The sequence below is a fragment of the Sipha flava genome, unplaced genomic scaffold (assembly GCF_003268045.1).
Source record: "Sipha flava isolate LNK unplaced genomic scaffold, YSA_version1 613_pilon_pilon, whole genome shotgun sequence".
Lineage (NCBI taxonomy): Eukaryota > Metazoa > Arthropoda > Insecta > Hemiptera > Aphididae > Sipha > Sipha flava.
This window is the reverse complement of record NW_020273593.1, coordinates 110788-137637: the sequence shown is the minus strand read 5'-3', so window position 1 is coordinate 137637 and position 26850 is coordinate 110788. Positions and strand designations below refer to the sequence as shown.

General features: G+C 27.2%; 3 protein-coding genes across 5 annotated transcripts; 2 read left to right on the top strand and 1 right to left on the bottom strand.

Moving 5' to 3' along the window:
* Positions 1 to 224: 224 nt before the first annotated feature.
* LOC112691442 (DNA helicase MCM9-like) lies at positions 225 to 5005 on the bottom strand. 3 transcript variants are annotated; one of them, XM_025565693.1, is made up of 12 exons: positions 4844 to 5005; positions 4595 to 4773; positions 4222 to 4388; positions 3297 to 3431; positions 3117 to 3223; positions 2631 to 2847; positions 2094 to 2333; positions 1877 to 2023; positions 1634 to 1809; positions 1345 to 1575; positions 1032 to 1201; positions 225 to 971 (listed from the first exon to the last, which is right to left on the bottom strand). In XM_025565693.1, the coding sequence occupies exons 1-12, from the start codon at positions 4936 to 4938 to the stop codon at positions 292 to 294; spliced, it is 2544 nt and encodes an 847-aa protein (XP_025421478.1). In that variant the 5' UTR covers positions 4939 to 5005; the 3' UTR covers positions 225 to 291. The 3 variants fall into 3 exon arrangements, with proteins under 3 accessions (XP_025421478.1, XP_025421479.1, XP_025421480.1); XM_025565694.1 differs by having other exon boundaries at positions 4595 to 4786; positions 4844 to 4917; XM_025565695.1 differs by having other exon boundaries at positions 4595 to 4786; positions 4830 to 4845.
* Positions 5006 to 13978: 8973 nt separating this feature from the next.
* LOC112691437 (ribosomal protein S6 kinase 2 beta-like) lies at positions 13979 to 19832 on the top strand. The gene is made up of 16 exons (XM_025565684.1): positions 13979 to 14763; positions 16042 to 16329; positions 16387 to 16468; positions 16531 to 16691; positions 16806 to 16912; positions 16998 to 17175; positions 17231 to 17396; positions 17491 to 17646; positions 17705 to 17853; positions 17963 to 18085; positions 18153 to 18242; positions 18340 to 18498; positions 18597 to 18835; positions 18902 to 19019; positions 19082 to 19219; positions 19279 to 19832. The coding sequence occupies exons 1-16, from the start codon at positions 14545 to 14547 to the stop codon at positions 19390 to 19392; spliced, it is 2487 nt and encodes an 828-aa protein (XP_025421469.1). The 5' UTR covers positions 13979 to 14544; the 3' UTR covers positions 19393 to 19832.
* A 1171-nt stretch (positions 19833 to 21003) lies between these two features.
* LOC112691444 (trimethylguanosine synthase-like) lies at positions 21004 to 26327 on the top strand. The gene is made up of 9 exons (XM_025565697.1): positions 21004 to 21085; positions 22117 to 22247; positions 22456 to 22785; positions 22912 to 22989; positions 23133 to 23301; positions 24221 to 24464; positions 24595 to 24726; positions 24803 to 25104; positions 25629 to 26327. Exons 2-9 carry the CDS (start codon positions 22120 to 22122, stop codon positions 25785 to 25787), a joined length of 1542 nt encoding a protein of 513 aa, XP_025421482.1. The 5' UTR covers positions 21004 to 21085; positions 22117 to 22119; the 3' UTR covers positions 25788 to 26327.
* Positions 26328 to 26850: the final 523 nt, after the last annotated feature.

Below are 26850 nucleotides of genomic sequence, written 5' to 3'. Positions count from 1 at the left end.
GTTCACCATACCCGTCGCACTCTCAGTGCTCCCCTGGAGGGAAATATAACTGATTCAGTCTTATAAATAGTTTAGTTAGGTACATTAGTAAATGGTTGGTAAATTTGATAAATTGGTATACAAATAAATTTACACAACTAATACATTATATTGCATAATATATTAATTCATAAAAATATAGAAACTTTATTAAATATACATAAATATTAAAACTTAAATAAAATTATAAGCAAATAGTTATTCAATTTTGCTATTGTATTATTATCTTATGTACATATTTACAGACTATGTTCAATCTATATCTAAGTATGACAGATCATCTTCATCTCCGGTAGAGAATATATTTGGTAAATTTAATTTACTTTGGGGAGTTGGTGATGCTGAGATATCTGGTTCAATTCTATCACTGTTTGAATTTGAATTACTTTTATTGCACCTAAAAGCACTTAACTTCATTCTAGCCAATTTCCTTGTATCTGACGGTGTAAGTAACGGTGGGTGTATAACACTATTTCTTTCATTGATACAAGAATCACTAGAGTTGCTTAATGATAGTATTGGTGATGTTAAAGACATTGATGATGAAGTAGATAAAGATACAGAAATATTACTTTTTTCTACAGATTTATTGACAAAAATATCTTCTTCATTGAGTATGACATCAATACCATCTTGTTGAAACAACTCAGGAAATTCTTTCTCATTTTTAGATGAAGCTGTCTTAGGTTTTTTTATTTCTCTCCTGTGAATTTGAGATGTATAGAAGTCTTTTTGTTTTTTAATTTTAATGTTTTGTATTGTTTCAGATATTTTGCTAGTTAAAATATTGTTTAAATTTTTGGATTGCACATCTGACATCTTCAAGTCATCTATAATTGTGTTGGTTGAATTTATTTTAGATTTTTGGCTCCACAAATTAATTTCTTTCTCTAGAATATCTTCTAAATCTAACTTTTTCAATATTTTTTTCACTACATACAAAGAAATACAATAAAATACATTATTTATAAAATTAAAATTTTTTTTTTTACTTTCTATGATATATGATTCTTTAGGACATATTGGAAATTTAGTATACAAGGTGTTAATACTATCAGGAGATCCATCATCATTTGAACACTCCATTAATGATATAGCAACTATGGCATCTTGAACAAGAACATGATTACGAAACATAAGTTTTGCATGTGCTTGAGATAATCTGAAAACCAAAATATGTTAGCAATTAAAACATACAAGGTAATAATTTATTTTAATAGTATTATAAAAGTAATAATTATTATGTATATAATACAATTAAAAAATTTTAATTAGTTTTATTAAAATTAATTTTATAATAAGCACCTCAAAAGGCTCTCCAAAAACCGCACAGTAGTTCTAGCAGCATTTCTGTATGTACTTTGCCGTTGCATCCAATAATATTTACTTAGTATTATGTTTGCATCTTCTGTAGTCTCAGGAGTCATATTTCTTATAGTGCAAAAATAGTGCTGAAGTTTTTCTAAATTCCATAAAGTTGAACTACTTTTATTAGCTCCAGGCTTTTTTCCTTGAAGCACATATGAAGATACAACTCTAAAAACAAATCATTGTATTTAGTAGCATTATTTAAAATTTAGGAGCATGATATTACTTTTCCCAATCTTCATTTTTTGTGTCAATAAGAATTAAAATCAAATCAAACCGACTTAATAATGGACTGGCGACTTTTATGTTATCTGTGATAGATAAATTCAAATTATATTTACTTTTTGGATTCATAGCTGCCATAACAGTACAGCGAGTGTCTAGCTTACATACTAATCCAGCCTAAAAAAGTAATAAAGTAAAAAATGTTTAAAGACATTAGTAAAAAGTATACAAATCATATAAGTACTTTAGCAACACTAATAGATTGTTGCTCCATAGCTTCATGAATAGCTGTACGATCATCTTCCTTTAATGAACCAAATTCATCAACACAACAAATTCCACCATCAGCCAGCACTAAAGCACCAGCTTCCAAATGCCATTCAGATCCTTCCTAATAATAATAGTAGAAAATTTAAAAACATTAAAAATAATGTAGCTTTTATTTCAATTAAATCTTTTACCCTGAATGCAGCAACAGTAAGTCCTGCTCTAGAAGATCCAACTCCAGTGGTGAATATTGATCTAGGGCATACTTTCCAAGCAAATTTCAATAGCTGTGATTTTCCAGTACCCGGATCACCAATTAATAATAAATGTGTTTCACCTCGAATTTTTATTCCTCCACCTTGTGATGCTTGTCTTTGTACACCACCAGCTAAACCTAAGGCTACAGCTAATTTAGCTGTATACAACCCATAAGTCTACAATTTTGCAAACATAAAATAAAATACATAGAACATAGGTAATTATTTATAAATTTGTCTAGTTAGTACACTTTATCATGAATCTAGTACATCTAATAATTTAAAAACTTTTTAAACATTTTTTATGCACTGGAAAAATTATAGTTTATTAAACAATTAAGATATAGGAGTATTTAATAATTTAGAGAAAATATGATAATTAGCATTTTCAATACACATAGTTTATTTGTAACAAGTTGTATATAATGTACATTATCAAAAAATATAAATTACTACGCAATAATGTTGCCTGACCTGAGGACTAATTGATGCAATAATTTGATCTCTGGCTGCAAATGGATCATTTTTATTATCTTCCCAATATTTTTCAAATTCTTGAATCCATTCTTTAGTAATCATAATTGCAGACTGTTGATCATTACATACAATCAAGTGGTTAGCTCTTAAGCATAATTCAATATCAATATAGGCATTTTCAACAGTTGGGCTCCATCTTCGAATGACTGTCCCACTGAACACAAACATTTAATAAATTATTGTTTATTCAATTAGAATATTTATATTTTATTAAGATAATAATAACCTAGAAACAGATAATTATTTTTATAATTACAATTTTGCTATCAATTTGTGAGAATACTTAAGAGAATATTTTAAATTAGATTGTGAATACATTTCAGAAAGTTAAATTATTCAATGATATAGTCAAAATTTTTGATATATATAAACAATGATTTATAAAATATATATAACAATATAAAGAAAACATTTTATTTTTACCATATTATAACATCATCACCAGGTTTACAAGTATCAACCAAGTCATCTTCTAAAGACACCCACATTGAACGGGGCATTGCTCCTAAGCCTGTTTTACCAATCTGTTCCTAGAAAAAAATTGAATTAAAATACTTAAATCATATTTGCATACATTAAAATATAGTAAGTGTAATTAAGTACTTGAATTTTGATTTCTTGATAATCCTTTATGTATTGTTTTTCATCTTTTAAAGGTTTTAAATTAGTACCTGAACAGTTGTCTGGATTAGGGCACCGAAAAGGAATTACTAATTTGTTATATTGTTCGTAATCAATCTTTAAAACAAAAAAATTATAGTAAATCCTATCAAAAAAGCAATAAGTAAAAAATGAATACTATTTATTAATATCTACATGTAATATTTAAAAGTACAGAACTTGAAATTACATGTTTTCAAATAATCACTATAAAGTATTTAAGTTGACTATACACAAAAGATTTGTGATATTCTATAGACTCATTTGATGTTTCCTTTGATGGAAATCATTAATAAAAGGCGAGAGAATTTTTCAATTGAAAAGGAAACTGGATACAATTGTATATGGTACAGAAGATATACATATATATTTGAGCATATTCAACCAAAACCGTGGTTTGAACTCGATACACTGGGATCTATAATTATATTTTCAAATTTCGACTAATATTATTGAAGTTTTAGTAGGGATCCTTAATTTTTTCTAATAATAAATATTATTTAGGGATAATGTAGCAATCTAATGGTAAAAACAATTTTGAAATTGGTCAAGTAGTTTTTGAGATTTTTGTGAACAAACAAATAGGTTAAATGCTGTCTTTTTAATAATAGTAAGATTGATTTAAAAAAAAAAAAACAATTATTTTAAAGTAATGACATTAATAGTAAAGGTTTAAAATTAAAATATATTTTATTTTGGAATTGAGAGATAAGATACTTTTATTATAAAATTCAGATTAAATTATTTCTATTTTATCATTTTAATATTATACTCTTGAATTATAAATTTTACTCTAGCATATTATGAATTATAACAATTTAATAAATATTAAAAATTAAAGTTAGATATTATAAACTATTAAAACTACCTTTATATCAAATTGTTCTTTACATTTATTACAATAATAAATTCTTTTGTATTCTAATAATTTTGGTAAAACTGTTCTTACGACAGTGCCATTGACACGTAAAAATGAACCAATATCTTCATTGCGAGGAAATATAGTTCGATGGAGTTCTGGACACAATGGCAATGCTACAAAATTAAAATGAATTTAATGTAATAATTATATTTTAATTATAAAATAGGTGTAAGTAAATAGTTGAACAATTTAAATATTTAAAAAAATACTAATTCATTAAAAATATTTAATATCAAAATGAAGAACTAAATAAATTATTATGTAACTGGATTATATCAATACTCAATTAAAAATGTAAAATCATAAAACAAAAACGAACCAGTAATTCTTGTATGAACTTTTTTTTTAATACGGAGTTTAATTGTTTTATCATGATGATTTTTTTTTAATACTCTTTGAGCAGAAATCAAATTTTTATCACACTGTTCCAGCACATTAATGGAATCTTCAAGTATTTCTTCACCTAGTTTGGGATTTTTCTCAAAAAGTGTCAAGAAACTAAAAATGTACACTTCAAATATTAAATATGTTTAAATAGTACCTAATGATCTTACTTTAGATGTCTTACTTTATTGTTACTGAATAGTGTTGGCTTTTGTCTACATATTTTAATATATTTAATAATTCATCTGCATGATAGGTACATAGATACTCTTGAAACATTTTATTCTAAAAAATTAAAAAATAAATAAATGATTTAAACCTATACAATTCAAGTTATATAACTATTAAAAAAATTGAATTAATTTTTTTTTTATTTTGTAGAAAAATTAAAATATCAAATATAAGTTTAAATTTTAAAAACTTAAAACGCATAAAAATATATTATAAATATAAAGGCGTAGTAATAATATTTGGTAACAGGATAAAAATAATTATTATCATAACAAATATTAACAGAATAAAAACCCGCCAAAATGCAATTATCATTGTCACCACAAATTATAAAAAAAAATGTGTACAACCAGTGCTATCACGTATATTTCAAGAGATAATAAGAAAACTAATAATAGAAAATGATAGATAATCAAATCGTTTTTTCAAATTTTTGTGGGAAGGATTTTCTAAAAAAAAATAAGTGATTATATAATATTATTAAAATAATATATAAGGTATGAATTAATTATATTATATTATTCTATTATTATTATTATTATTATAAATACAAATTAATTTATTATTTACAACCAGTGGCGTAGCCAAGGGGGGGGGGGCTAAGGGGGCTATAGCCCCCTCCATGGGCCGTGTTTATATGTATAATGTATCTTGACTATTTAATAGAATCAATGGATGCTCGTTTTAATCAAAGGCTTATTGATGTTATGCCACTTGAAGGACTTATTCCGGCCAATTTAAATATGTATGACGATAAAAATATTATAAAAGCTGCTAAAATATATGTCCAAGATCTCCATGATGATACTTCATCTACAATCAGAGCTGACCTGTTTATATGGAGGCAACAATAGAGTCAAAATACTATTCCAAAACCGAATTCTGCTCTTGATTCACTCTCTCATCGCACCAATCTTCGACCTAACATTAAAATACTTTTACAATTATTCGCCACGTTACCAGTTTTACCTCTTTCACTCCGGAAAGAACGTTTTCAGCACTTAATCGCTTAAAAAAATTTTTAAGAAGCACTATATCGGAAAACCGACTGAATGGGTTAGCTATGGCTTATATAAATAAAAAAAGAGCAATTCGATGAAAGTGAAATAATAACTGAATTTGCCAGAAATTCGCCTAAGAGGATGCAGCTGTCAGAGTGGAGCAAGGGACTGAACACTTAAACCAAAATTATTATTATTATTATAAATTATATATTAATAAATATTTTTAAAACTATACTAAAATGCTTGAATTAAGTTTAGAAACTTGTTGGTAGATGGGGGGGGGGTTAAGGGTGAATTCTCGTATCCTCTCTTACCTAACTTATCCAAAAAAGTGGTTAGCCCCCCCCCCATTTAAAAATCCTGGCTACGCCACTGTTTACAACCACATTATAAAAAACTATATAAATGTTTTCTTTCTCTGTTCCTTCGTTGCAAGTCGTTTATGACTTTAGAACCTTTAATCATAGACCTCTCCCCCGACAAAAATACGCCATTGTATATAATTATTCTATTTTACATACTAAAAACCTAGAAGCTAATACTTTTAATAAATGCTGAAAAAATGAATAAGTAAATAGCATTTTTCTATTTTTTTAATTCGGTAGTGTTAATTTTTTAAGAAAATAATAAGATTAAAAATTATTAAATGTTTAATACTCAAGTAAATTTAAATATAAATAAATAAACAAATCATTTATTAATACAAATAAATTAATGTTTAGCCTGGATAGGTAATTATAATATTTGTTAAGTATGACCGATTTCGAATTAAAAATTCATTGTAAGGTATACACAAAGTCAATAAGAATGCGACTGGATATGAATAAATAAAGAAAGCAATACATTGAGAAAAATTGATATTTTAACATCAATACAATTTATTTTAATCGGAGAGAAAATTTAAAATTAATTCTTATTAGACAGATACCTATGTTGAAAAATATAAATAATTTTATTATTATTATTAATTACTAGATATCTAAAATGTATTGCTATAAGATATTATTTTTAAAATCAGTTGATACATTTAAAATATAAAATTTTTCTTTTTTATTTCATTGTGTATGAGTAACTCTTTTAAAACTGAATTAATGTAAAAGTCATTATGGGTATTTACTATATTTAAATCTATATTGATATCAAAATGAATATTGTAGTTGTTTTTTAAACCATGTTTAGTATCATTTAAATTAGGGGCAGTATTTTTAAGTTTTATTTCAGAAATGTATTCTTTATATCTTATTTTAAAATTTCTATTTGTTTTATCCAAATAAATTGTATTAAAACTAGATTTAAGTTTATATACGTATACTAGCACTTACAAAAGAATTTTTGTGAAATGTTTAGTTCCATTATTTATGAGACTAGAGTGTAGTAAAAGAATATACATATAATTTCCTTGTATAAATATAAATCAAATTTAAAAATTTTAAATCAATTAAATGAATTTTATTTGATAACTCTAATTTAATAATAAAATAAAAATGTAATAATTCAAATTTTTTTTAATTTCTCTTTAGAATTGGAATTTTTTTTTTATCTACCATAATCAAAATTCCTTCGGGAGCCAGGTAACCGCTTTTTACTATTTTTTTAATTTTTAATAGTATAAATATAATAATTTTGTAACTTAAATTTTTAAAAATCAATAAAATATTTAAATTAATGCTTTATATAAAACTATTTATAAATTAAGTTTAAAAATTTTAAATACATATATAATTTTTATATAATTACTCTCATTTAATTATCAAATAATAATATTTTAATTCTATTTTTTTTATAAATTATAATGATAATAGTTATTATAAATAATAAGTTTTGATATAACATTACAGTGATCTATTTAAAATTATAGCAATAACCACGATTTTATTTGTAGAAATAAAACATTAATGTTATGTTATTACGTATAATAAGCGCAACTGTTTGAGGATATATGCAGGATCCAGTTTTTATTTCAAGGCGATAAATATAGGTAGGTAAACTCTCCAAAAAAGTGTATTTTTTTTGTTAATTATTTAATCCTATGGCTTACCACATACGAGAATATCCTCATAGGATATACCCCGAGAATTTACGATACCACCCCACCCAGATAGAAAGTCTTAAATAAACATTGGCTAGATCAATCACTCAGTTAGGGCTGTCAAGCTTCAAAGCACTTACCAAAATTAATTAATAATATATTATGATAATAATATATAATATAGAGTCCTATGAAAATCGTTTAAAATCCTCGAACTTAATTGTACCGCTGTGATATGAGGTATAATTTTATTTTATTTTTTTTTTTTAAGACGAATCAAACGTTTATATAATCGGAAAAATGGGAAACCACAGCGTAGTTTGCACCAAACTTCCCGTGTTAGGTCAAAGTCAAAAAGCTACGACTGCTGCGGGCAATAACTCGCTTAAGCGAGCAATTGCTGCGTTAACTACATGTTCTCATGATATACTTTGATTTAATAACCGGAGCGATTTACAGGAACTTTTCAAAAAGTCGAACACATATTCGTATGCAGTACCGGAAACGGTGTGCCACATTACACGAACTACGACAAGCACGTAAACTAGGAGACGTAGTCGTTTCTCGTTACGGGAACAACCAAAAGTACATGTACTTATTGGAATGCACACAGTGGCCGGTGAAAAATATACACGCTACCGATTCGTGTGTGACAACCAATAATTTAATCAAAGTATTATTATTAAATTCAGGGCCGTCTACATGTATTTATTATTTATATTATAACATTTAAGAGAGTCGTCACCGAAAATGGAAACATCAAATTCCATTTCTACCATTATAGTCCGAAAGTATTCGATATTCGGATAGCTGCGATGAAATTGCAAATGGAAGTAAGTCTAATGTTCGGACTGGGTTTATTTCGAGTCAGATTGTTGTCGGATTGTACATGATTCATAGGAGCTTGACTTGTATTACGTGTATTCCTCAACCGTGCGAAGTGGTGAAAATAACGTGAAGATTAAAGGGATTTTCAATATTGATGAAAATAGTAATCAATTATATTTCAATGCTCTCGTATGAAAAAAAAGCATTTACAGGACATTCGATGTTGGTTAGCCATGCAAACTCCCGTATAGGTGATCATAAGTATACGAGTTTTTAACAACGATGTAGCTAAAAACTACATAGGTTTTCCGAGAGCTAGCACAAAGTTACTCGAGTGTTACTATACCATCATGACTAGTGATGATCAAAACAAGACCAAGACTAAGACTTTCAAAATCTTGATCTTGGTCTCGGGTATACGCATTAATCTTGATCTTGGTCTTGCAAACTCAGTCTTGGTCTTGGTCTTGCGCAAGACTCTTGCTATTTTCACAAAATATAAAAAAAAAACTAAATATCTACCTGTTATAGCTGTGTAGGTTTTTTGCTATGACTTCTAAGATGAAAACTAAGTACAATATATTATGTAGTATATTAATAATTTAAAACAATCAAACAATGTAATTTTTATTATTAATTTTATTATAGGTACTCGTTTAAGACTGCATTTTAAAATATTATGTTTATATTATTTTACTTTTATTTATATTTGATGAATCAATTTACCAGCTTAATTAACTTTGTAAGTTCCTATTACATTTATAATAAATATGAATATTATAGACCACAAGTTTACGACAGTAATGAAATGATATGCTGTATAAGATACTAGTTTAAGTACACAATGTATAGTATGGAAAAATCAAATAAGCTACGAACGAAAATAAAAACGTACTTCCTATCAAAATGATATCTATCGTTGTCCGTAATGACTTCCAGCAATTATTAGTATATTCGATTCAAAGTAGAGGTGTATTATGGATATGTCATAAATTATTCTATGAGGAAGACAACTTTCGACATTTCCATCGATTTTGAGGAAAAAATATAATTTTTCAGTAATTGCTAAGTATGAAACAACTATATTATGTTATTTTGTAATATTAATTCCAATTATTTGTAATCATTTTTTCAATAATTCGTTATTTTTTCAAATACTGATAAAATGTAATAACAATACAAATAATTTCTTATTATTTTCGTTATTAATTATTAGTTAATGAAATCTAGATAACTAATGTGTTTTCAGGGAAAAAAAATTAAAATTTGCAAGACTGCAAGAGTCTTGCAATGATGGTCTTGGTCTTGCAGCTTTGGTATTGGTTTGGTCTTATTCTTGCTAGACCAGTACCGTTTTGGTCTTGGTCTTGGAGCAAGAGTCTTTTACTAATCATGACCCACTATCAGCCGATGTCTTTATAGTTGCCGAGGTGCAAATATTATAAAAAAAAAAAAAAATTATAAATAAAAACTATTACTTTTTTACAAAGTGGCATTATATGGAAACTGAAAAACGTAAAACCGCAAATATCGAGGTGGTGTAAAGTACAATTTTAGCAAAGCCTCAATATTCGAGCCTGCCCGGAGCGTTCTTATATATTTGTTTATTATGACTATTGGATTACAGGTGAAATCAGTGGACGACTACAAAAAGTCGTTGTGGGACAAAAACCTAAGCGAATGTCTAAACGCACTCGAAGAGCAAAATACGACGGACAACGAGTTGGATATCAAAGAGCCGCCGATGGACTCGGACATCCTTTAAATGTACATCGGCAGAACGGAAGTGATCGAAATGTTAAAAAGGTATAGTGTAAACTGCGTCCGAATTTTTATCGATGTTAAAAAGGTTTAGTGCAGAGACGGCCAAACTTTTTTCGGCCTCGATCTACTAAAAATATACTTCACCTTTGAAGATCGATTTTCTTGGAAAATTTTTTTATAAACCAGAATAAAAGATAAAAACTATACAGATAAAACTTATTGACAATTTTTTCATAACCACCACGATTCATTTTCGTGCACGTGGCTTAAAAATAAAATCTAACATGATCGACTCTGAAATCGTCCGCGATCGATCGTTTGACCGCCCCTGGTATAGTGTAAACTGCGCCTGATGAAAGAGTGACACGATTTGCGGAATATTTGGTAGACGTATATATAAGTGAAGAAGCTCAGTATTCACCTGAAGTATGGGTTCAAGCATCAGCAGAGCCAACTTTGCTATACCAAATGCATGCGAGTCTTTTCATTCTCACTTTAATTTCAGCTTTTATACAACTCATCCAAATATTTTCATATTCATAGAAAAGTTAAAAGAAATTCAAATAGAAGTATACATTAAACTAGATAGTATAAATGAACCGTTTAAATTCCAAAACTCTAAAACAAAAAAAAAAAAACCCAAAAATTTAGAAAATTTAATTAATAAATATAATAGTGGTCAAATTCCAATTGATGAATATGTATCCACTATATGTTAATATTTGTAATATTTGTATTTATTTTGCTTTTTAAAATTATATATATTTTTTAATTATTCATATTATATGGCTGTAACGAATTAAGTATTTTACCTGGAATTTTACCCGGGTGCAGTTTACAATCGCCAAAAACATCATAGCAACATAATCATACTATCAGCGTCCACGAAAAGACAACAATAATTGTTGTAAATTATTTACGGAAGAGACCACGTGATTAGGGACTTTGCGATACTACCGTTACCAATAAAGTATCGATACTTTTCTTTCGATACAAATACTTTTTGTATCGATACCACGGTTTCGATACTTTATTCATGTCGATAAAAAAATACTGGTATCGAATGAATAGTATCGAATTATTTACTAACCGCCATATTGCTTCAAAAATCAAAAGCACTCGAATAGTCGAATGGTATCGAACAATAATTCTTTTCGAGTAAAATGGTTTGAGCGCGTGGTGGAAGATTTATTTACATAAATCAGTCATCACACTGTAGTCCATAGATTCTTAACCTTTTCTGGGCCATGGATCCCTTTAGAGCATAAAATAAAATCACGGACCCCCTCCTTAAATATATATATATATAAAAAAATAAATACTAATTTTATTTTAATTTAAAAAAAAAAAATAGATAAATCTAAAATATTAAATTATTGTGAATAATCACTTTTCTTTTATTTAAAAACAAGTTTTAATGTGACATTTGCTGTTATTTTGATTACAATATTGCTTTGAAATCTGGAACCGTAAATGACAGAGAAACGTGCATATTGTCCTTAATGTCCATTAGATTTTTTGCTTTAGTTTTTATTGTGACCATTGTATAAAATCCAAACTCACAGAGATGGGTAGTAGCGAATGGAATCAAACATCAGAGCCACCCTGCGAACCCCCGGTTAAGAACCTATGCTATAGTTCAGTGGTCTTCAACCTTTTTCGACCTGCGACCCACTTTTCTTACCAAACATTTTTCGCGATCCATGTAAATTTCGTTAGCCATGAAAACCAAATAAAATGTTAAAATTGTTTAATGTATGCCATTTTAGAAGTGCTTTTATAAATGAATAAATTAAAATTTATATTTTGTAGGTATTCAGGAAATATTTAATTTTTTATATAAGTAATGATACAAAAAAAAAATGCATGTAATGATACCGAAAAATGTATATGTTTTGATACACAAAAGAAATGAGTGCGATATTTGTCCCGGACTGTTTTCACACGAAATACTTCCACCTCAGCTCAATTTAACACTATGCAGTTTATAGATATATGAAATGTGAATGAGATTTATAAATTTAGTCGGGCTATCACTTCATTTGATTGTTCATTCTTTTTTTCTTTTATTTGAAAATTGAAGCTTCAACAGCAAATATTATTAGCTATTAGATGTTACATATTTGATGTGTTAGGTTTTAGATTTAAAATTACAATATTACATATGAAATATTATATAAGTAAAGTTAGATGTACATTAAGATTTACTAATATAATATTTGTGATACTTAATAATAAGACTATTTTCAGAGTTTGTTTTTCGCTAAGTACTTTTACTATGTTGGATGGCATGTTCAGGTCGGTGCGTATTGAGATAAATTGTGTACACTCCTCCACTACGTGTTCGACAGTTAATGCTTAGTAGCATGTGTTGCATATTAGTTTGAGGATTTTTTCTAATTAAGTATAAGTGTTTGAGAAAAAAGTGTTTATTCTAATCTTCTACAAATTTAAAATAATATAAAATAGTACGGTTTCGGGTTTATTCGAAAACATTTTTATGCAATATCATTTGGCATACATTATATATAAATATGAATTTTTTAAATTTTAAACAGAAAACTTATCGTGACCCAAAACTGGGCCGTGACCCACCGGTTGAAGACCACTGCTATAGTCTATACCAGGGGTGGCCAAATTGCGTCTCGCGAGCCGCATGCGGCCCTCGTCATAGTCGTATGCGGCTCGCGGTCTTATTTTCAAAAACCAAAATATTTAAATTTTTTTGTATACATTTATAAAAAAAAAATTTTATTGCATAAATACGAGGCTATAGTGTACAGATTAATAAACAAAAAAAAAATAATTATTTATATGAATAATAAATTAAAAAATTAAACATCAAGTTAAATTTGTTTGCGTGGTATTTTTTTCATGTCCACTTTTTTAGTAAGCTTCTTAAGATCTGGTTGAATTGATGTAAGAGTTGTTCTTAGTAATTCTGTGTGATGATCATTAGTCAAATTTTAACGATATTTTGACTTAATTATTTATATATATATATATATGTGGCTCGTGTACATAGACATGTTGGCCACCCCTGGTCTATACTCTATACGATTATATTATTATTTCCACGGACCAGAAACCACAGTTAACAATACAATAGTGTCAATAGGTTTCCTCTTAATCGGAACGATTATTCATATCGGTCGTTTTTATATTTTACTCTTATCATTATTTTAATTCAATTCGATACGACGAAGTAAAAGGATCAATACTTATTCATATCGGTCCTTTCGTTTCGATATTCTTTACATATCGATATTTTCATTCGATTCGATACCAAGTAAAAGTATCGATACTTTTCTTTCGTACTTCCAGTATAATTTTCCAAATCGTATGTGTCAATATCGATAGTTAAACTCTGCACCAGAGAAAAAAAAATAAAAAAAACAATAGTAGCGACCATCGATAAATTCCCACCTCTACGGCAGCCCCGCAGCTGTTGCTGTTTCCGCTTCCGACGCGCATTACTCTTACGATCCGACGTCGCCGGAATGCCGTGATAACATCCGCTGATAACAACGCGTCCGCGACTTGTGCGCGTCAGTGCGTCAGTGCATATCTTTAACGCGAGAAAACCTGCTGCTATCTGCGATCCGGGTGCGCATTAACAACAATAGTAATAATCGTTTGTTCGCGCGACTCGAGGACGGGTGACGACGGCCCGACTCCGGAGGCGACGGCGACCCGACGATTACGGTACCGTAATACACGCGTCGTCGTACCGCGTACGCCACGTTCTTCTTAATGACGTAAACCGCGGTGTCTCTTCGCTCGCGCGCGTCTCCCTCACCCGCCCCCTCCGGTCCAGCACGGCTGTTGCCAGGAGGTTCGCCGCGATTCGCGTACTAACCGACCGCTTCCGGTGCTTTTGGAATAACTCCGCGCTAGGCGTTCGAAGATGTTCGCCGCCCGTCCGTCGACGTCGACAGCAACCACGGTCTCGCCGTTACCGCCGCGTCCGTCCGCGATTTTCCGCCGTCACGTTACCCACGCCTCCGGAACGAACGCGAAGCGCTTCGAATGATAGCCGCAAGCCGTCCATTTCCTCCACGGTATTCTGTTTCCGGTTTTCGTTTCGACAGCCCGTACCGATTGTCGCCGTCACATCGAACTCTAACACTACCGCCGCCGACATCCTCCCCTCGCACTCTGCACGACAACTCCGGAGTAATGCCACTAGCTGGTCTCGGTGATTCAGTCGACCCTTGGAAACGAGTGTCGCTACAAACGGAATCTGATGTAAGTTACACACGATGCAGTGCAATAAGACACGCATTAGACACCTGTCCAAAGCCTGTGCTTATGTCTCTGTGGGGAATCCTTGAAAATTTGCACCCACATATTGTAGTATCCCCGGTTTTGTAGAGTTGATGGTATCCAGGTAGTATAGTTTTTAAGTATATATACAAAAAAAAAAAAAAATAGTTGTTGGAATTTTAGGTTGTGAAATTTGGCGAATCAAAAATATATTATTCTTGAAACATGCCAAATCGATATTTGTCAAATACAAATAAACGTTTGATATTTTTAAAAATTATTATGTAACGCATATCCAATTATGAAATCAACAAATATAATGTAATGTTTATATAATTTTTCACCTTGAATTTTTCTTAGTTATTTAGTATCATTGTTACAAGATTGAGTTGTGTTATCCTTTTTTAGAAAATATTAATAATTAATTATTGCATTTTAATATATATATAAATTTTTTTTTATTGAAGTTTCATAAAGATTTTTAACCCATTATTCAAAACCTTTTTTTTAAAAAATAAATAACAATTTTAAAAATTTCTAAACATTTTATATTTTTAATACGACACAAATATTATTAATGTTCTAATTAAAGCCTTAATTCTATTGTTATTCAAATTTAGTTGATATAAACATTTATTAATGTTTTAAACTTTTATCTTAACAGTGCATATTTTAATAAATCTTGGATATTTTACTCGATTCCATTTCAATCGATTCATTTTAAATATAGTTATATTTTATTTTCATTAATTTTAGTCTCATATAAAAATGTTGTTATTCTTGTTTTTTTTTTTTTTAATTATATTTATTGCTTTAAAAATAATGATTTAAGTATATTAAATTACAAATAGGTACATGATTTCAAATGTATATACTTATCATTGTTTAAATATTGTAATATTGCGATACATTTTATTAAATTTTAAATGGATCATAATTACACAAATATCAATAGTGTTCAAATGAATTATATTTTATGTCATACAAGTGTATTTATAATTATTAGTGTATTTAACTACATGTGTTATGAAATGGCTTCTACAGTAATGTCATTAGTAGGTTTCTTAATATTAATAGGCTATTAAGTGTACATATGAAACATTTTTATAATATGTCTTAAATAGTTATAGGTACTTTTTTAAAGTGTTTTTCTTACTAGTTGGGTGCAAAATCGGTCTATTTCATATTTTTAAGGTTCATATTTATAGCTTAAGAGTGTTAATTGTTTGTATTAATTAATATTGTTGTATATTATTTTAGAATCAGGTGGATACAAACACCATGGTTGTTGGTACATCCAAAGGAAAGCCAATACCATTCAATCAATCTAAGTCCTCAAGTTTACATAATAATATTGATATTAAACCAGATATAAAAGATGAAATTGTGGAAGAATTAGATTATGATCATGATGAAAACCAAAACGATTCAGATGAAAATAGTGGTCATGAAATTGAACTTAAAGAACTTATTAAAGAAGGTCACGAAAGAGCTGATCGATCACAATTTGAATTGTTAAAAGTTCTTGGACAAGGATCATTTGGAAAAGTGAGTTTCTAAGTATTATTCTTAAAAGATATATGTTAAATTTTAAATTTATTATAGGTTTTTTTGGTTCGAAAAATTGTTGGCCCAGATAATGGAACACTATATGCTATGAAAGTATTAAAAAAAGCAACTCTTAAAGGTATATTATTTATTTGAATTTATTAAAAGAACATAGTTTCAACATTATTTAAATTACTTTAGTGAGGGATAGAATAAGAACAAAAATGGAGCGTAATATATTAGTTGATGTTCGCCATCCATTCATTGTGCGATTACATTATGCATTTCAGACTGAAGGCAAATTATACCTTATTCTAGATTTTTTACGGGGTGGAGATCTATTTACAAGGCTTTCAAAAGAGGTATTTATATGACATTTAGTTATTTATAAATTTATTATTATTTATTTATTATAATACAATTCTAGCTTAGTCTTAGCTATTTTAATTTTAATTAAAAATAATTATGTTTATAAGGTTATGTTTACTGAAGAAGACGTTAAGTTTTATTTGGCAGAACTAGCATTAGCTCTTGATCATATACATAGCCTTGGAATAATTTACAGGGATCTAAAACCTGAAAAGTAAATATATATATTCTTAATCTCTTAGTATTTATTTTTCAAGAAAATGATTTAACATATATACTTAAACTATATTTTGCACTAGTATATTATTAGATGCTGATGGTCATATATCCTTGACTGATTTTGGTTTGAGCAAATTACCATTAGATGATCAAAAAGCATATTCATTTTGTGGAACTGTTGAATACATGGCCCCTGAAGTGGTAAATCGTAAAGGTCATTCATTTGTAGCTGACTGGTGGTCATTTGGAGTTTTAATGGTAAATCTTAATACTATTATCATAAGTTTAATATTTATTTATTTCTCTTTATTAGTATGAAATGCTTACTGGATCATTACCCTTCCAAGGAGCTAATCGTAAAGAAACTATGTCTCAGATATTGCGTGCCAAACTTGGTATGCCACAGTTTTTGTCTCATGAAGCGCAAGCTTTGTTACGTGTACTTTTCAAAAGAAATCCTAGTAATCGCTTAGGCGCGGGTAAGTAAAAAAAAAAAAGAGATTAATTTTAATTTGATAAATATTTATGAATGTATGAAGTATAATAATTATTATAATTTTTATAAAATGTAAGCTGGTATTCAAGAATTAAAAGATCACGCTTTTTTTGCATCAATCAATTGGGACAAATTATACCATAAAAAAATTCATCCACCATTTAAACCAGCTGTCAGTAGAGCTGATGATGCGTTTTATTTTGATAGTGAATTCACTTCTAAGACACCAAAAGGTTTGAATTTAAATTATTTTTTTAATTACATCTGTCAATACAACTGTATTGTTTTTAGACTCTCCATGTGTTCCTCCTAGTGCTAATGCACATGAACTATTTCGAGGGTTTAGTTTTGTTGCTCCTTGTTTAATGGGAGAGGAGGACATTGTGAATCTTCAACAAACATCATATATGCCAGCTAAAGTTACTGAACCATACTCAAAGGTATTTAATAAATTTACTCCTTGTGTTCCAAAACTAAGAATTTAAGAAGATAAAAAAATGTATGCAATCATATTATAATTATTAATTTTCTATGAATATTGTTATTTAGTTACCTTATGCTAAAAGAAATGCTGGTGATGAATATGAACTAAAACAAGAAATTGGCCGTGGTAGTTATTCTTCTTGTAGATTATGTGTTCATAAAACAACTCGTATTGAATATGCAGTTAAGGTGATTTACATTTGTTTCTCATACAATTATTTGTGTGGTTATTAAATTTTTATTTAAATGTTTCTAGATAATTGATAAATCAAAAAAAGACTGCCAAGAAGAAGTTGAAATTCTTTTACGATATGGACATCACAATAATATAGTAACATTGAGAGATGTTAGTATTAAAAAAATATATACTCAGTTTTCTTGAATCTATTTAAAATATGTTTAGGTATTTAATATTTATTGATTTAAAATTTATCTTTTAATAGGTTTATGAAGACGATAAGTCTATTTATTTAGTAATGGAATACATGAGAGGTGGAGAATTGCTTGATCGACTTCATAAGCTAAAATACTTCTCAGAAAGAGAGGCTAGTGCCATAATGCAAGTTGTCACCTCAACTATATGTTATTTACATAAAAATGGAGTAAGTTATTATTTGTTGGTTTATTGGTTTAAAAGAAATTAATTTTTTAAATAAAATTATTAATATATATTCTAACAATTATTTTATTTGAATCTTAGGTTGTGCATAGAGATCTAAAACCATCAAACATTCTTTATGCTACTGATAGCGCATCACCTGATGCTTTAAGAATATGTGATTTTGGTTTCGCTAAACAATTACGTGCAGAGAATGGTCTTTTAATGACACCATGTTACACTGCCAACTTTGTAGCTCCTGAAGTACTGAAAAGACAAGGTTATGATGCCGCTTGTGATATCTGGTCATTGGGTGTACTATTGTTCACATTATTAGCTGGGTTAGTCTCATCAAATCCATATTTCTGATTGTAATAAATTTAAATAATAATTTATATTCTATTTAGGCATACACCATTTGCTAGTGGCCCTGATGATACACCAACTGAAATATTAAATCGCATTGGCAACAGCAGTTTAGATTTAAAATCAGGAAACTGGATGGTAGTTTCGACTGAAGCTAAGGTACAATGTGGTACTGCTTAACAATTTTTATGTCTGTATTCCTTATAAAATATATTTCCCAGGATTTGGTAAAAAAGTTGTTGCACATAGATCCTCATCAAAGACCAACAGCTAGTCAAATTCTATTAAGCCCGTGGATTTTGAATAGAGACAAATTACCAACACATCAGATACAGTTGCAAGAATCATATAAAATAAATGTTAGGGAATCAATTTGATAAGTTTTCATGTATTTTAATTTTTTCTATTTTGATTTTAGGGAGCAATGGAGGCTACTTATCGAGCCGTCAGTCAATCTCCCCCAACTCCTAATCTTGGACCAGTTGTGTTAAGTCAGCTGGCACAAAGACGACACAAATCACGTACTAAATGATACTTGATATCTACTTATATATAACTTAATATTCCTTTTTATTCTATTTCTATCACTATATTTATCTTATTGTGTATGATTAAATTCATACTTCTTTATATATAATGTAGCATCTTTTATTGTATTTAAATATCTTTTTGACTTTATATCTAAATTATTTTATCAAATCTTAAAGTTAAGATAAAACTTGTTTGTTTACCACCAAATGTGTGTAAATGACATTTTAACATTGACAATATAAATGTAATGGACTTCAATTATTATATTATTATGTGTACATAATACTGTTGGTGACATAAAAACTAAATGAACATCACAATCATGATTGTAATTATGATGATGTTCATTTAGCTTTTAACAAAAGTTTATACACAAGTGCTTATAATTAACAGTATTAAACATTCCTAGTAAGATTGTTATGTTTATTAATTACAATTACAAAGTATACAAAAATGTAATTATATTTTTATGTTTAAAATATACAAATTTGTTGAGAGTATTATAATATATTGTTCATTTATGTCATTTTTAGTCACAGTCTGTTGAAAATTCATTATAACAACATTTGTTAGCATATTAGTGGTTTTCAATAATTTACTGGTGTAAAAACTATATTATATAAAATTATATTTTTTTTTTTTGAAGAAATAAGATTAACTTTTATTAACAGTTATTTTTCAAAGTGGTAGAAATCATCTTGTAATACATTATTCTATACAATAGCGCCTATGTAGCGTACCAAGTGGTGCAATTGCACTGATTTCTCTTGAAGATTTTTTTTTTTTTTTAGAATTTTAAATTCAAACCCATATTAAATAAAGGAATTGTTAGGAATTAGCAATATTTTTAAATTTATTCAAGGTAAACATGTATTTGAAAATGATCTTGGGAAAAAAATTATTTCAATCGAATGAATATGGTCCTATGTAGATCAAAATAAATTTGGGGGCCCTATAATTAGAACTGCACTAGTTCATGGAAAACCTGTGTAAGTCACTGATTCTATAGTTTCAATTTCAAGCAATTAAAAAATTATTTGTATTCATGTCGAAAGGCAAAATTGGTGACTGTAAGGATTGAAAAAGCTTTTATGGTTTTTGAAATTTTTATTTTCATTAAAATATTCAAGTAAATTATTTTGGAAATAAGGTTAGGTTAGATAATTATTGGTCTATCGATGCAAAAAATCAATTAATATGAAATCAGACTAATGATTTTTCGTCAGTAGATAAAACCATGATTTAAGATAATATATTATCTTAAATCATGGATAAAACGTAACCTATCGGTAATCAAAACGCAATATTATAAACCACGATTAAAGATATACATACCTGGAAGCACGATTAAAGATGTTACCCTTATCATAATACCAAGATAATCTTCCTTATCAAAACTTATCAATACATCGTGCAATAATCATAAAACTATTTTGTGATATCTACTATTTTTGTTGGGTTTTTAAAATTTTAAATATTTTATTCAGTTATTAATTTAACTTCTACTGACTTATCAATCCACCAACATTCCATTTGCCAAGTTTTTACTTAATTTTCATCAATATAAATATATTATTAAAAAAAAAAAAAAAAAACAGTTTGAAGTCTTGTTTTCTGGATTTGAATTGTGTAACCCATGTATACTGTACGAAATTTGTAGCATATCTGGTAACTTCGTCTTTTTATCATTCAAAGTAAGTAATTTAAGAAAGTATATTTGATTGTGATATATATTTATGGAACATCTGCAGTTTAACTACCGAGAGATTTTTAAAAATTTTTTGTTCGAAACCTATGTAAATCAACGTTTTAAAAATGATGGTGCCAAAAAAAAATCGGCGCTGACGTTTACTTTTTGAGTTATCATGGTTTGAAATATCTCTCGGTAGTGTTTACATGTGTATCGGCACTCCGTAAATTGAAAATATCCCTCGACTTGTTATGCAAAATCACTTCATGTAGGTCACAGCCCACAGGGTAAAAACTAAATATATTAATGAGAGACGACAATCTAAGACGATCTTTTGGTAGGCACACTGAAATAATTCCCAAAATTCGAGAATTCTCGAATATCAAACCGTTATAATTCAAAAACTAAGCGTCGGCGTCAATTTTTTTTGGTACTATAATTTTCAATAAACGTTGATTTATATGGGTTTCAAAAAAAAAATTTGCGAATATTTCTTGGTTACTAAACTGCAATTATATCATATTTAATCATAAATTTTTTTTTTAATTGTAGTTTTAAATACTTATACCTATTATAATTTTGACGTTTAGTATTAAAAAAAAATTATTTTATGCCAACAATTTTCATAAAAAAAAAAAAACATAACTAAGACATTCTACATAAAATTGATGCTTAGTAAATAAAATCAAAACTATCTTCTTGTTTTCCTTTAGTTAAAATATGGAAAATTGTCCATAATTTTTCATAAATTAAACATAAAATACATTTTGTTTTATATAAATATAACTATTCTCTAATTTCGTTGCATTTAATATTTTATCTTCATAATAAAGGAAACCAAATATTTAATACATAAATTCATAACATTATTTGGTATGTTATATATATTTTTAATTTTAATTTATGATTTCATTTGAGTATTACATTATCAAATGTGATATTTATTTAAAGATGAATCTAGTTTTGTTTTTATTTATAATTAGATTTAATGTCCATGAATATAATCAACACGTTTAATATTTTATCACTTTCTAGAATATGAATTATTTGGATTCTTATACTAGAAGAACTTGTAAGTTTGAAATACTTGCTGAGATATCATTTCATAATAAAAATCAAACTATCAAATTATTATGTAGTCGTCTTTTGGCCCGACATTGTTATAGGTGAATATGAATAATTAGTTTTAATTAGTTTTATTCATACAATATTAGTTGCAAATCAAAGTGTGATCAATGAAGTAAATATTTTGAAAGTTAATTACCTATAAACTATTTTGATGATTTTAGATGACATAATAAATCACTCATTGTTTTTCCATTATATAAATTTCATTCATAATTTTACATTTTAAATTTAATTCTGATGTTATAGTAAACAGGACAAAAACTGCTCAGAAATAATATTATCTTGTGAGGGGAATGATTCTCCAAGTATCCAAGAACAATTTTCAAATTTAAGTACCAGTGATGAATCTCAACAGAATGCCAAATGGTATGCATATTGGGAAAAATATGGAGAAGACTTTGTTAATGAAACATGGATAAAACAATATGAAAACTGTGGACTGGATGATTTTCCTACTAATATTGAAAATGCTTATCAAGAACACTGTGAACAACAATATAATGTATTGTATTGGAAGTTTATAAATGAAATGAGTATTGCTGATGCAAAAACTGAAGAACCTAATGATGAGGAGTCGTAAGTTAATGTTTAGTATACCTATCTTTTATCATGTTTCTATCTACAATTTTAGAAATATATATATATATATATATATATATATCAAATTATAAAATATAAACATTGAAAATTTTGTTAAATTAGTGAAAACAACCAATGTGGTTCAGATTATAGTAAAGAACTTGATCATGTTTCTAACTTTGATTTTCTCTATAAATATAAGTAAGTAAAATAATTAAATAGTATAATAAAATCTTGTTTTTGTAAAATATATTATTAAACAATTTTATTTTCAATCAATTTCACTTTATATTACTTACAAAAATCATTGTCTTCAGTAAATTATATACTACATTTTTTTTCAGACATTTTAAAAAAGTACATGACAAACTTGTCAAAGCCTATCAAGCAATAAGTATAATGGGATATACTTATAGCGATCAAAATACATATGAATCTGCTTTTGTTGAATATCTCAAAACAAATCTTGTAAAATCTACTCGACATCTAAACATGTACAGATTCCCAAAAACAGTATGTGTATTTTCCATTTCAGATTACAATATATATAATATTTTAATTCATTTTTTGAATGAAATTAAAAAAATTAATCAATTTTAAATCAATAAATTATTCACTTTCTATATAGTCTAAAATGTAGTAGTTATACTGACACTATATTTATTAATAAATACTGATTCTGAAAACTATTTTTACAAATTATTATTTGTTGATATTAGGGCTTGTTAGTAAGTAAAAAATTAAAATTTAGTAGTGTTAATTTTAAAATACAGGTTTTTAGAACTAAACATTATTAAGATATAAAATTATTATTTTACATACTCAAAAGTATAAGAGAAAAAGTTTTAAGTTATTATTCACACATTGAGATTTCTTTTAAATATATATTGGCTGTGCCTAATTTAATATTTTCTGATTAATAATTAAAAAAAATAAAATCATTTGATTTGTTACAGCATGTCTTTTACTTAATCACACTTTAGATATTAATGAAGAAAATATATAAACAACAAGCAATCATTGTATCAATACTGTATATTTATTTCCAATTGAGCAATATCTAAATTATATGGCAAATATACAATACTAAGTATTAAAAATTAAATTATATTTCAATTGTATTTAATAATTAAATAATTGGTTGATAGATGAACATTAATTTAACTATTTTAAAACTAAAAATCTGTAATTTTAACATTGTGTTTTTTTACTATAAATTGCTATATTTTCAATACTTTTAACATTATTAATACATTTTTTAATAACTGGGTTCAATAGTACATTTAAATACTATATTATATTTAAGGTTTTTCAATACTTTTTTTTTTTATTTTAAATTTTTTTTTTAAATCACAGTATGTAACTGTTAAAATTGATAATTATATTTTGTATAGTAATATATATTTTATTTTAATTACTATTTTATATTTAGCGTGAATTATCTAATGCCGATGATTCATTATGTGATTCTGATCATCTAGTGAAAAATAAAAGGGATAAAAGTAAAAAAACAATTAAAAAAGAAGTATGGAAACAAAATAAAAATAATCATGATTTAGAAAATTTTGAAAAATTTGGATATACATATTTACAAAATAATCCCAAACTAATGAAGTATTGGAAAAAAAGACATTTATTATTTTCTGAGTTTGAAAAAGGGATACAGTTAGATGAAGGTATTTCAATATAAACTGCAATATAATTAAAGAAAAATAATATTATTTTTAAATTTTTTTTGTAATTCATAATGATTTATTTATTGTATACATTACAAAATATGAAAAATTACATAATATTTGTTTTCAGAAAGTTGGTATTCTGTTACTCCTGAAATAATTAGCTATCACATAGCTGAACGCTGCAGTTGCTTTTTAATTGTTGATCCATTTTGTGGTGCTGGTGGTAATATTATTCAATTTGCTAAAACTTGTGAACTCGGTAAGTTAAATTATTTCAGACAATATAAACCTATTAAACTGTTATATTTATTAAGCTTAATAAAGTTATGTATTAGTTATAGCTATTGATAATGATCCGAAAAAGATTGAACTAGCACGACACAATGCAGAGTTGTATGGTGTTGCCGATCGCATTCAGTTCATTATTGGTGATTTCTTTGCATTAGCGCCAACTCTTAAAGCTGATGTTGTTTTCTTATCTCCACCTTGGGGTGGACCTGAACTCATGAATTTTGAAGAGTACAAACTGTCTAATGTGATGCCAGAAAATGGCGGTATACAGAATATACTGTCCTTAGCACGAAAAATTACATCTAATATTGCCTTACATTTACCAAAGAATACAAACATTTTTGATGTAAAAAAAAAATTATATTATGATAATAATCATAAGAGCTCAGATTTTAATGCTTTTAACATTAATAATACATTATAATTAAATACCTGGAAAAAATATAACAAATTTTTTTTTCTTTAACTAATAAAACTTCTTCTAAAAGTTATTTTTTATAAATGCATAATTTATGATAATAGTTTATCAAATTTTCAACCACTTTTCAACCTTTTGATAGTTAAGATTAAAATATTTTCTTAATTGCCTTATAGCAAAACCAATTTGATGATCAAAAATAATGTGATGTAAAAGTACAACAATTTTGTTATTTAAAACTAGTAAACGTTCTTAATTATTTAATATTTTAAAAATAAAAATAATTAAACCTAAAATGATTTAAATAATATCTTCTTGGATCATATTTACAAATGTGAAGGAATTGTATCAAAAATTGAGAACAATTTTTTAAAAGCATTGAACTTTAAGCCCTTGTACTCACTATAACCACTATAGTAGTAATTTACTGGACTATTTTTTTTTGTTTTCAGTGTATTAACTCAACTGATGACGATTTTGTCGAGGTGCAACAGAATGTACTTAACTCAAGATATAATTCTCTAACAGTTTATTTTAGTGAACTGTATGGACTCTGTGATGAAAATATTGATAATTTTGATGAAAATTTTGAGAAAATTGACTTAATATAATTATTTATATATAAGACTATTGGTTAAACATTTTATCATGGAAATATTATTCAATTTAGTATTATAACTATTAAGTAATATCTTGGCAATGGTCTTGTAAACTATCTACCATATTTTTTATGATTTGTGTATCCCTCTGGTTTTGTAAAGATTTATCAAAAATCATGTACAAAACAGTATAAACAAATATCCTCCTCTTCAATAATCTATTATATTTCTGTCAGTTTTTCAGTTATAAATTTCATTCTTAAATGCCTTCGCTAATTTTTCTTTATTTCCTAATATATCTATGTTTAACAAATATTAATATCGTTTTTATAACAAGCATTGCTATAAACACAGAATATATGAAATAATGTAGGTAAAGTATGTTACATAAAACATAATTCAAAAACTATTAAAAAAAAATTTAATTAGTTATGTACAGGGCTCGGGAGTTAAAGTATTCGCTTATTTTTATGGGTTGACTTAAAATGTAGCAGAGTGCTATAGAAGTGCATGTCAAGTTATAACACATACAATTAAGAAATTTTAAACGGCTTTTTTTTATTGCTTTTTTTCAGTAATTTTTCAAAAAAATTATTATTTTCAGTTTTTCTGATTATTTTTGCATATTTGACCAGTTTTTTTTTTTACATTTTTATAGTTTTCTTCTGTAAAGTCGTTTTTGATAGAATTAAAAATAAAAATTATTTTTATTTTATTTTATCTACGTTGTCATGTAGTTCGTCACCATCCGAGGCATTGTTGTAGGGTGAACAAAGATATTCCAACGCTGAATATAGAACTGAGTATAGAACGTCAGAATGATCAAAAACAGAAAGAACAGTTTACATTTTATTTTTCAGAAAAATCCCTTAGAAAATCCTTAGTCTTGAAAGTAAAGATTTATTTTTATTTTGTTTGATTTTTTAGTAAGAATTTTATATATATATATTTTTTTTTTTAATTAATATTTTTGCTTAGTTTTAAATTTTTTAAATGCTTATTTTAATGATTTTAAGTGCTATAAGTCGCGAGCCTTGGTTATGTTTAAAAAAGTTTTTACTTTTAAGTATTATTA